The 13615-nt window shown below is 19.3% G+C and overlaps 4 protein-coding genes across 4 annotated transcripts; all 4 read left to right on the top strand.

Annotated features, from left to right (window-relative positions):
- Nucleotides 1-312: 312 nt before the first annotated feature.
- On the top strand, nt 313-3354 carry PADL01_0612600 (organic anion transporter; the record flags this gene model as incomplete). Its single annotated transcript, XM_028680855.1, has 4 exons — nt 313-2517; nt 2743-2834; nt 2994-3066; nt 3190-3354. The coding sequence occupies 4 exons, from the start codon at nt 313-315 to the stop codon at nt 3352-3354; spliced, it is 2535 nt and encodes an 844-aa protein (XP_028537291.1).
- A 1604-nt stretch (nt 3355-4958) lies between these two features.
- Nucleotides 4959-7604, top strand: PADL01_0612500 (cytosolic Fe-S cluster assembly factor NAR1, putative; the record flags this gene model as incomplete). The annotated part of the gene is made up of 1 exon (XM_028680854.1): nt 4959-7604. One exon carries the CDS (start codon nt 4959-4961, stop codon nt 7602-7604), a length of 2646 nt encoding a protein of 881 aa, XP_028537290.1.
- Nucleotides 7605-8408: 804 nt separating this feature from the next.
- Nucleotides 8409-11153, top strand: PADL01_0612400 (conserved Plasmodium protein, unknown function; the record flags this gene model as incomplete). Its single annotated transcript, XM_028680853.1, has 1 exon — nt 8409-11153. One exon carries the CDS (start codon nt 8409-8411, stop codon nt 11151-11153), a length of 2745 nt encoding a protein of 914 aa, XP_028537289.1.
- Nucleotides 11154-11508: 355 nt separating this feature from the next.
- PADL01_0612300 (thiamin-phosphate pyrophosphorylase, putative) lies at nt 11509-13128 on the top strand (the record flags this gene model as incomplete). The annotated part of the gene is made up of 1 exon (XM_028680852.1): nt 11509-13128. One exon carries the CDS (start codon nt 11509-11511, stop codon nt 13126-13128), a length of 1620 nt encoding a protein of 539 aa, XP_028537288.1.
- Nucleotides 13129-13615: the final 487 nt, after the last annotated feature.

Below are 13615 nucleotides of genomic sequence, written 5' to 3'. Positions count from 1 at the left end.
TATATATATATATATGTGTATATTTTAACCGTTTTAATTTTTTATTTTAAAAAAAATATAATATATAACAAATATATTGTAAACGCTTTGTAAAGATTTATATACACGTGTGTATATTTTGTGTAATCATTTAAATGAGTAAATAATACACATATATAAATATATATATATATATATATATTTATTCATTTATTTATTTATTCATTTTATTTTTATTTGCGTGTACCGTTTTGGGTTGTTGCTTAGTTTGAGTAGCTAGCTAAAAACCATTTGGAGATTTAAAAAAAAAAAAAAAAAAAAAAAAGATGAACAATGAGTTCAACTGAAAAAATCGAAGTAATTAATTCTAATGAGACAAGGTTGAAGAAAAATGAAAGTAAAAAATATGAAGGCGAATTTTTAAAATCTAATACTAATGAAGTGAAAGGAAAAAAAGTATTATCAAATATTGATGATGATTTAATAGATGGATGTGGTAAAATAGAAAAGTATGTATGTTTTTCAGGGTTAGATAAATATTTATTTGGATTAAAAAAGAAAGTGAATACATTTTATTTTATATATACAATAATAACAATAATACATTTTTTAATATATGTAAATAGAGGTATTATACCTGGTTCTTATGATTATTTATCATCATATTTAAAAGAAATATATGATGCTACAAATGTTGATGTACACATTGGATTTCTTACTTCAGTGTTTGTATTTGGATTAAGTATAAATTCTATTTTAAGTGGTTCATTAGCTTCAGCATATAGTATATTTAAAATAACTGATATTTTTTTATTCCAGAATTCTTTAGCTCTATTACTTACAGGTTTCTCATTTATTGTTGGCTCATATTATACTTTAATGTTTAGTAGATTTTTTTGTGGTTTTAGTGAGGCTGCATTTATAACAATTATCCCTCCTCTTATTTATTCATATTCAAAAGATCGAGCAGGCTCATGGATTAGTATCTTTATAGCTATGTTTCCTTTAGGTGGTTGTGTCGGATATTTACTAGCTGTTGCATTACCACTTATGAAAATTAGCATTGCTCAATACTTTTTAATATCAGGATTTGTTTTTTTCCTTTTTTTCATGTGCTTCTATCTTTTTGATGAAAGCCTACTTAAATCATATGAAGATGAAAAAAGCAGAAGGGAACTCGAAAAATCACAGCCACAAAAATGTTTGGAAGAAGGTATGTATAGAAATAACACAATGAAAAGCTCAAAGAGTATCAAGGACAGAACCAAAAGTAAACAAGATGACGACCCTTCCCTTTCGAATGATTTTAAAACAAAAGCTGCTAATGATGAATCGCATAAAACAAATGAGAATAATAAAAAAGAAAATAATCATAACTCAACTGATGATACCACAAATATACACAACAACAACAATAATAATAACAATAATAATAATAACAATGACAATAATAATAATGATGGTGGTAATTGTCAAGATGGTAATAAAGCTAGTACTAATTACCAAAAGCAATTAACTAAAGGAAACGATAATGTTAATGATCAGAATAATTTATCTAGTGCTAAAACGTCCAATATTTCTAATTTAAAAAATATATCATCAGGAAAAAGTATTGATGATAGCACAGATAATTCAAAAAATAAACATTCAACCGACTATTCTGATCATAAATCATATGATGAAAACTTTAAATTAAATAAAAAAGGAAATATGGTTGCTGCTATTTATGAAGAAGATGCCATGTTTAGAAATAATGGTCTACATAAAAATGATACAAATAATCTTTCATTTAGTTCTTCTCAAAAATTAAATCATAATGATGGTGTTAATTCATATGACAATGAAAATGATATGACAAATAATGATTATACCGAACGACATAGTGGTAATAATAGTTATATAAATAATAACCTTGATAAAATGTATACAGTTAAAGCTTATGGAAATGATGATCTATATTTAAATCCAGCACAACGTTCATATAGTAAAGACAAAAGAGATAAATTCCTTGAAATCGAAATCGAAAATAGTATAGAAACACTTGATGAAGATAAAAATACAGAACTAAACTTAAGCTTATTAGTTAATACTACTATTACTAATATTAGCTTCTTATTATTAGTTATTGCTTTAACAGCACATGCAGATATGATTCAATGCTATCTAGTTTATGGAGCTCCAATCTTATATGCACTTAACATCTTCCCTTCTTATAAAGCAGCAACTGTTACTTGTAGTTTATGCGCTTGCTTGTCATCCATCATTGGTACTTTCTTCGGAGGATTCCTAATGGATTTTTACAATCTAAATATACAAAATATTGATAAAAATTATGAACACATAAAAAATAATGAAAAGAAAATTAAAATATATAACAAAGATGTACTTGTTCATGAATATTTAAGAATTGTAGGTTTGCAGACATTTTTCATTCTAATAATTGCAAGTGTCTTGGTTCTAATGATACCCTTTATTAGTAATATGTACTGGTTCACATTTGTTATGACATTAGGTCTGACCTTTCTCTTCTCCGCAATGGTAAGAAATATAAATAAATATATATATATATATATATATATATATATATATATATATATATATATGTATATACATATACATATACATATTTTTTTTTTATGTCACTTTGTTAAAAGGAAAATATTATCTTGTTCATATTTTTATTAAACACAGCTAGCTAAATATATATATATATATATATTTTTTTTTTTTTTTTTTTTTTTTTTTTTTTTTTTTTTCACCTAGCCTGGTCATAATATTGGTATTATGGTGTGTGTGCCACAAAATATTCGAGCTTTTTCAATTGGAATGTCATCATTTATTTCTCATTTATTCGGGTAAGAAAAAAAATATATAGTACACCATTTTTTTTTTTTTTTTTGGAAAAGTGAAAAATTACCTGAACTGTTCATAAAAAAATAAATAAATGAATAAAATATATGTACATACATTAATATATATATATATGTGTGTATATATATATTTTTTCCATATAGTGATATTCCATGGACCATCATTACTGGAAAGATTAAGGGAACATTATCTCCAGACTGTGTTGTAACAAGAAATGTAATTTGAAAATTTTTAATTTTAAAAAAAAATAGAATAAATAAATATACATATATATGTATGATATTTTTAACATGTATATGATTTCATTTTATTATATTCTTTTTATTTTTATTTTTATAGGGTGACTTAAGTGAAAAATGTCGTGAACAAAGTTCAGGTTTAAAAATTACGTTATTAATTATATGTTCTAAAGCACTTATAATGGCATTAGGAAGTTTTTTCCTTTATCTATATTCAAAGAAGAAAATCAAGAAATATAAAAGTAGACAGCCTATTAAAGCATAAGGAAAAAAAAATAATAATAATAAAAATAAAATAAAATAAAATACCGACTTGATTTTATTCATTTATGAAAATAAATAAAAAAAAAAAAATTATATTATACATATTGTTTCTATTATTTTTTTTTTTTCTGCATATTTAAAATTTCTTTAAATACCTTATTTTAAAAAAATTTGTTACATGCATATATATATATATATATAATATATATATATTGTTGGACCTTGTTATATTTTACGCTACATATAAATAAATAAATATATATATATATATATATATATATATATACATATAATTATATATGTTGTGATATTTTTAATAAAAATGTTTTATATATTTAAATATAAGCATTTGTGTAGTTTTTTATTCTTCTATACATATATATTTTTTTAAAAGTATTTTAAATTTTAAAACATTTATATTTTACATGTTGCATTTCATTTTGATTATATGTGTTTAACCATACATACCTACATATATATATATATATATATATATATATATATATATATATATATGTGTAGTTATATTTATATTTATAATGTTGCGTATATATAATAATCCTATGTTACTTCCTATGTTTTTATTACCCCTATTCGTACATATATTACACATAGAAAAAAAATAAAAGAAGAATAAATACATATTATTATATATATATATATATATATATATATATATTTCATGCCACCGATTCATTTTGTGGAATTTTAATTTTTTTTTTTTTTTTTTTAGTTTCAAAATTAATTTTAAGATATTCTTATTTATATGCATATAAATATATAATTAATTGCACACCTTGTCACGCCAAAAAAAATATATGAAGTGATATATATTTATTATATATCGCTATAAAATATATATACATATATTTATATATTTATATTTTTACATATGAAAAGTTAAGAGAACTTCAAAAAATATACAAAAAAAAAAAAAAAAAAAAAAAAAAATTGAACTTTATAAATATTAAGATATCTTATTATTAAAATTTTTTCATTTAATATAATTATTTAAATATATATATAATATATTTTTTTTTTAATATGAATTATAAATATAACAATAAAAATAAAATACTCTTGTAATGTTCAAATTTTTGTAGACCATAATATTTTTTTAAGGATAGGCCAAATATAATAATAATATATAAATATATATATATATATATATATATATATATTATATATATATATTTTTTTTTTTATTTGCTCGCGCCTCACATATCTAAATAATATTATTTATATTATATTCATATATTGATATATTTTTATATTTATTTATTTCATATAATAAATAAAAATAGAAAGAACTATTAAATATATTTATATTTATATGTTCTTATTTTATTTTTCTTAATGGCAAATTAGAAAAAAAAAATTTTTTTTTTTTTTTTTTTTTTTTATTCTTTATCTTTCTATGCTCATGTAGAGCTTATTTCTTGCCAACTTATTAAAATATATATATATATATAATAATAATATATATATATATTTTTTTTTTTTAATTTTTATTTTTTTAAAAAAAAATGTATGTATTTAAGAAAATGTATTATTGTGGTCGTAAGTATAAATTTGATCGCATAAAGTAAAAAATAGAATTACAACATGTTTTCGAATTCAATTAAATTAGAGAATTTAAATGACTATAACAATGAAGCTGAGAAATGTATTAAGCCCTTTTTATATAATAATTCATCTAATGATAATAAAGAAAATGAAAATATTATAGAAGTTGAGAGACCAAATTTAATAAATATAAAGAAAATAAAAAAAAAGAATTATTATAATAAAAAAGAAAGAGGAGAAATATCGTTAACGGATTGTTTAGCATGTAGTGGTTGTGTTACGAATGAAGAAACTACATTTTTAAAAAGTCAGAATTATATAGAAATAATAAATACAGTAAAAAAAAAAAAAATTAATATTATGTCTTTATCTTTACAGAGTGTAACAGCATTATCTGTATATTACAAATTACCAGTATTAACAATTCAAAAGAAATTATGTTTTTTTTTTAAATCTTTAAATTTTGATTATGTATATGATTCATCTTTAGGAGAATTAATAACGTTGAATGAAGCAAAAAAAGAATTTCTTGAATATTTTTTTAAAAATAATGATGTATATGAAAATAATATATATCGTTCAGATGGTCATGTTGAAAATATGAATCATAAGAAGAAAAAAAATATATTAATATCGAAAATATTTAATGATAAGAATAAAACAAAAAAGAAAATCCCCTCACATAATGATAATATGGGAAATATGGTTAGTATGAATAATATGAATAATATGAATAGTATGAATAATACTTGTGATGAAGATAAATTCGTTTCATTATTATCAAATAATTCAAGTAATACATTGTCTTTACAACATATAGAAAACCAAATAGGAAAGAAAACGCTTCCACTTATATGTTCTCATTGTAGTGGTACTGTTTTATATGGAGAAAAAAATTTTGATGATGATATATTAAATAGTTTTAGTAAGACAAAAAGTAGTCAAGATATTCAAGGGATTATTTTAAAAATATTGCATTTACATAACAGTGTTATAAATACATATCCTTGTTTAAATGATTATTATATTTACAATAATTTTTTTAAATTATATAATTATAAATTTAATTGGATAAGTATATGTAATAAATATTTTAATAGAAATTATAGATTGAATGAAAATTTATTAAAAACAAAAAAAAAATATATAGATAATAATGACAATAATGATAATAATATGACCGTATTAAACAATATGGATGTTTTAAATATATATGATATAAATCATGTTTATTTATTATATTGTTTTGATAAAAAATTGGAAGCTTGTCGAATATATGAAGAACAACAGAATAGTATAGAAAATAATATGAAGAATTATTTATCTGTTCAAAATATTGATTATAATATATTTGTAAGAAATGAAAAAAATAAAAACAAATTTTATGGTGTTGATGCAGTTATGACAACAGTTGAATTGATTGAAATGATAAAAAATATGAACATTGATTTTTATACATTACCTGAATTAAATATTGATAATATATATAAGCTTATAAAAAGAACAGGTAAATATTATATGTATGGGTCAAATAATATAACAAGTGGTTTGTCTGATATATTAAAGGAAAAAAACACAAACAGAAACAATAAAAATAATAAAAATAATAATAAAAATAATAGCAACAATAATAATAATATTAATAGTTGTAGTAGTAGTAATAATGTTTGTAGTGTTGATGAAGATTTATATGGCGACACTATAAATGAAAAAGAAGAAAATAAAAAAAATAAAGTAATATTATCATATTTTGAAGAAACAAAATATATGAAATATATTTATGATGATTTATTTTTACGTTATTTAATTCGTAGCAGTCATAAAAATAATATATCTATGGGATATGGAGAAGAAATATTTAAATATGTGTGTAAAGAAATATTTAATTTTCAAGTTGATAAAGAATTGGAGTTAAATTTAAAATATGAAGATATAATTGTTTTATCATTATTTAAGAATAATATTTGTGTGTTTAGGGTTATCTTATCATATGGATTTAAGAGTATGCATAATGTTTTGAGAAAAATAAAAGAATTAAAGAATGAGAACATAAAGAATTATAAAAATATGGATGAACAGATATCACATCTTGATGATAATAAAAATGAATATAATATTAATATTACATATAATCTTAGATTTATTGGAAGAATAGATTATATTGAATTAATGGCATGTGAAAAGGGATGTCTTTTTGGATGTGCTCAGAATATTTTTTCAGAATCTGTTGAGAAATTTTCAAATTGTTCATGTAATAATATTGATATATTTAAAAAAATATCTAAACAAGAAGTTATTTCTAATTTCGACTTTTTACAAGTATCAAATGATAATAAAAAGAAAGAAAGAAAAAAATTCTGCTGCAATGAATATCATAAAAATTATATAATGAATTCATTATATAATAATAATAATAATAATAATAATGAATATATTAATAATAATGATCAAGAACATAATTTATTTATTTCTCAATATAAAGATAAAGAAAAATTGTTTATGAAATTATATGATACTATGCATGATGATAAATATACTTTATATGTAAACTCAAATGATTGTATATATGATGAAACTATTAATTCGTTTTTAAAAAATATATTTCACGCATTTAATCATGGAACGTTTCATCTTTTTAAAGCAACCTTCTCTTCAAAAAAAAAATTGGACATAACTAATTGGTAGACACTTTTTTTTTTTTTTGGTAATTATAATATTTAAAGAGAAAAATATGGAACCACCAAAAAGTAAACATGTAAACATGTAAACATATATATGTAAAATATATGTTTATATGTTTATATGTATTTTTATTTTTATTTTCATTTTTTTTATTTTTATTTTTTTTTTTTTTATGTAGTGATAATTTTATAATTATCGTCATTATTAAAATAATTCATGTGTAATATATTTATTTGTATATATATTTATATATTTATTTATTTATTTGTTTATATTTATTTATTTTTTTAAATAATTTATTAACCTTTCAAATTTTCAAAATACTACAATAGCAGTTATTATATATATACAAAAAAATAGAAGATATAAATATAACATATATTACATACAAATATATTATATATGTGCGTGTTATTTTTTTTTTAATCTGCATACGCACATGCATGTGTCATCTTATGATATACATACATTTAAATATAAATATATATGATATTGTGAAGTATTTTATATTTTATATTTTATATTTTATATTTTATTATTTTATTATTTTTTCATCTATATATTATATTTATGAATCAAATATTTTTTTATGTTTTAAAAATATTTAAAATATGCAACAGTAGAGCAAACTGGTATGCTCTCCATTTTAAAAAAAAAAAAAAAAAAAAATTTTAAAAGTAAATCATTTGTCCATATTATGATAATATATAAATAAATTTAAATATATATATATATATATTATACATATAATATACCTTTAAAAAAAAGGAATATCTTTTTTTTTTTATTTCCTCCTTTTTTTTTATAATGAGTAGTGTATATGCCATCGAACAATTGAACGATATATTAAAATATAATATAGAAGGAAATAAAAGAAAAGAAAAGAAAAAAAATAATAATCATGATATAAAGGTAGAAGAAAAAAAGAAAAGAGACAATGATAATGAGAAATATTTAAATAATAGTAAACTTATAGGGAAAAAATATATTGATAAAGTTATAAATGAATGTAATAATATATATATAAATGATTATCTATATAATAATAAAAGATATAATCATATATATAATGTATATGATAATACAAATAATAATGATATAGAATATAAACAATATAAAAATTTAAATATAGATAATAAATTATGTAAAGTTAAAGGAGAACATTTATATCAAGGAACAGCAGGTATTACAAATGAAATTATTATAGAAACATTAAATACAAATGAAGAATGTATATATATAGAAAATTGTATATTAGAAGTATATATAAAAAGAAAAGATCAAGTCGATAAATTAAATTATAATAAGAATGAATATACAACTTCTCAATCTTATAATAATAATAATAATAATAATAATAATATGTATGCAAAATTTATAAATAATAATCTTTTTAATAAATATTTATATGATAAACATTGTTCTTTAATCAATATAAATCATAACAAATATAATATAAATGCCAACTTTTCTAATTATAAAAATGTAGGTCAATATTCTTCAAAAGAAAATGAACACAATTATGATACATATCAAGAATGTCATGATGAAATGGAATATTATACTCCAAATGTTATAAATAATGAACATATATATGGAAAATATTCAAATGGAATGGATACACATCAAAATAAATTCAATGAAATAGATACACATCAAAATAAATTCAATGAAATAGATACACATCAAAATAAAATCGATGAAATAGATATACATCAAAATAAATTCAATGAAATAGATATACATCAAAATAAATTCAATGAAATAGATACACATCAAAATAAATTCAATGAAATAAATACATACAACACAAATACACATAATAATCAAAATAAAAAAAAAAACACAAATTGTATAAAAAAAAAAGATTTTTTTAATAATCATACCCATCATCATTATAATAATAATATAATAACATACAATGATACCATGAAAGATGGATACTTAAATAATAATTTAGAATATGATGAAGAATCTAATAAATTAATCAAAGAGAGTCTAAAATGTAATGTAAGAGATCTAAAGAATGGTAGTTATATTATTACTTATAATTTAAGAAAATGTGGATATTATTATTTATCAATATTTTATAATAAAAAACATATAGCTGAATCTCCATATCTTATTGAAATAAAAGCTTCAGAAGCGTATGCACCCAACTGTGTAATTTATAAGAATGATATTACAAATAAATTAATTATTCCTTATGATACAAGTGAAGAAATATTATCATATGATAATAATGCATCCTCCTTTTATGATAATCATTGTGATTATAATGTGTCGTGTGAATCCCCTCTTCATCATGTATCTATTAAGACCCAAGAAAAAGATGACAAGGATAGTGAGAAGACAAAAAAAAAAATGCATCTTTTAAAATTTACAAAAGAAGAAGAGGAAGAAGAACTCAATAAAACATTTAATAATTTCTTTATACAATGTTATGATGCTTATGAAAATAAAATATGTAAAGGTGGAGACATTTTGGAAGTAGAAGGTATAGGTGATATAAAGATAATTAATATTCAAGATTTAAATAATGGAACATATGAAGTGATATATAAATATATAAAAAATAATATTGAAAATAATAATAATATTAATAGTTATGAGAATATGTATAGAGAAATCCATGTCACTTTAAATAAAGTACATATTAAAGGGTCTCCATTCAGAATAATTTTTAAGAATGATAATAATATGTATTATATAAATAAATTAAAAAATATTTTACAAATAGAAGATTATAATATTAATTCTTTTAAACTAATAGAAAGAATAATAAATATAATAAAATCATATAACCATATAAAAGATAATTTTATAATAAACGATGAAAATATTAATTGTTTATTATATTCTGATCCTTTTATGAATATAAATTCACATTATTATAATAAAAAAGAATTACATGATATATTAAAAAAAGTAGATACACAACTTTTATCTTTAATGTCTATACCTATGAAAGAACAACTATTTAATTATATTAAATATATAAATAATGATAACAAAATTGCACACTTAAAAATATTATTATATAAAGATTTAATATATCAATTAGGATATATATTAAAAAATATAAATAATTTTTATCATTCGTTTCAAAAGGACATGCAAGATCTTAAAACTAAAAGAATATTACAACATCAAATAATTAAAGAAGCTAATATTATGTATGAATCATTAAGAGATAAAAATATACATACATTACCTTTCAATTTTTCTATTAATGATATGAACATATATAAACAAAATTTGACAAATAAAAAAAAAGATCTCTTACAAAAACATAATACATTAGTGCAAAAATATAAAGATATAAAAATAAAAGAAAAACAATTTTTAAAAGATAGAAAACAAATAACAAACGAATTAACCAACAAATATAAACTCCATCAATATGTTTATCAACGTTCAACAAATGCCTTACAAGAAATTAATACTCACTTGAAAAAAAAAACTATACAAAGTATTAAGGAATATGCAGCCTATGAAAAAAAATTCGTATCCTTAAAAAGTGACATGCAAAAAAAAATAAAATTAAATTAAAGTAAAAAATAAAATAAAATTAAAGTAAAAATAAAATAAAGTAAAAAATTAAAGTAAAATTAAAGTAAAATTAAAGTAAAATTAAAATTGTTCTTTTAAATATAATCCACATATATATATATATATATATAATATATGTTCTCAATAATAGCTAGCTAAAAAAAAAAAAAAAAAAAAAAAAAAAAAATATGAACATTTGGTAAAAACTTTTTTTTTTTAGTCATCATTTTTGCACATAAAATAAAAATAAAACGATTAAACATATATATATATATATATATATATATATATATATATATAATATTATCTAAGTAATAATGGTTACTTATTAATTGAGTGTTTGTCATTTTTTCAGATGAACATTGGAAAAGCTAGCAAATCATTTAAAAGGTGTGTGGACTATTCCTTATATCTTGTAACTGACGATAAGTTTTTGAAAGATAAAGAAAATGTATGCGGAACATTTATTAATAAAATAATACAGGGTGTTTTAGGAGGGGTCGGATTAATACAATTAAGATTAAAAAAATCAGATGATATATATTTTTATAATACAGCAGTAAAATTGAAAAACTTATTAATACCTTTTAATATTCCTCTTATTATAAATAATAGATTAGATATATGTTTATCTGTTAATGCGGATGGAGTTCATTTAGGGAAGAGCGATATACCTTTATATCATGCTAGAAATATATTAGGTGAAAATAAAATTATTGGTGCTACTATAAATTTTAGTGATGAAAAAGATATAGAAATGTGTATCAATAATAGAATAGACTATATAGCACATGATCATACTTTATATGAATCAACAACTAAAAAAACAATTGTATCAAATGAACAAGGTTTAAAAGAACAAATACGCATTCTTGAAAATAAAATAAAATATCTTTATGATAAAGGGAAACTTATAAAAAATCATAATAATACTGATGTTAATTATAAAAATATGATTCCACCAATTATATTAATAGGTGGGATAAATACAAATAATATAAAAAATACAATGATATCCTTTTCTAACACATGTGAAGGTCTAGCTGTTGTTTCATGTATACTTGATGAAAATTCCCCATCATTTATTAATACTTTAAAATTAAAATATGTAATAGATAAATATAAAAAAAGTCATAGTGTTGCTTTTATTAATATGTATAGTAGTTGTTTAAATTATTTGTATTATCAGAATATAGAATTAAAAGAACAGTTAAATTTACCTGTAATATTCCAATCAACAAAACAGAAGATGAATGCATTCCTTGTTACAAATATGATATTAGATAAAAATAAATTATATTTTATACCTTTTAAAAATAACGACCATTTTGATATTATAACCTTAAATGAATTTTTTAAAAATAGTGAGAAGGCAAATGTTTTTCTTTTTCATTCTTCTTATGATTTGTTTTTAAATAATAATAATAAAATTGATAGTAGTAGTATAAATGGTATATTAAACAAAGCGAAGAATAGTGATGATAAATATGAGAATATAAAGGATGAAATAATAAAAAGGATTAATCAATTAAACGATATTATAAAAAAAGAACATATAGGACATAATATATTTATACTTATTGGTGAAGAAATATGTAATTTATTTAACAAAAATGTTTATCCACAAATTTTTAATTCGAATTATTTTTTTATTATAAAGAAACATTCAAGTATCCAATCTAGAACATCTGAACAGTGGTTATATTATGATACAAAAAATGCATGTATACAATATAATCATAATGTTATTAATATTTTTTTAAAAAACGAACATTTTTTCTCAGAAGAAAATATTAAGAAATTCGGTTTATTAATGTCTTACTTTCTAATTGTACAGGACAAAAATATAACACCACAATTTTTACAACAAATTGAAACCCAAGGGGAAACAAATTTTTACGAGCAAACATTATGGAAATTTATAGCAACAGTGGATATTTCTTTGAAATTGATTGAGAATAGTATGGGTATATAAAAAAAAATATATATATAAATAAATAAATAAATATATATATATATATATATTTATGTTTATATTTTTGTGTGTGTGTGTGTTTTTTTTTTTTTTTTTTAATTCTTTCGATATATAAAAATGTTTATGTAAATTCACAAAATGGTAAACATGCAATTTTCCACACAAGATAAAAATGAATAAAAATATATATATATATATATATATATATATATATATTTATTTATTTATTTATTTATATTTATATATTTTAATTTATATATACATATATCAATTATGAAGAACAAAAAAAAAAAAAAAAAAAAGTTACCGTTGCTTCATTTTTAAATTCATTGTACCTTTATATATTTTTGTAAATGTGGAAAATTTTTTTTTTTTTTTTTTGAATCTTAAATTATGAACAGTACAGGTGAAAAAAAAAAAAAAAAAAAAAAATATACATATATATATATATATAATAAACAATATAAAGAACAAATTAAATAGGTGC

This window comes from Plasmodium sp. gorilla clade G2, assembly GCF_900097015.1.
Source record: "Plasmodium sp. gorilla clade G2 genome assembly, chromosome: 6".
In the NCBI taxonomy this organism is placed as follows: domain Eukaryota; phylum Apicomplexa; class Aconoidasida; order Haemosporida; family Plasmodiidae; genus Plasmodium; species Plasmodium adleri (nom. inval.).
This window is presented reverse-complemented; position numbering and strand designations above follow the sequence as displayed.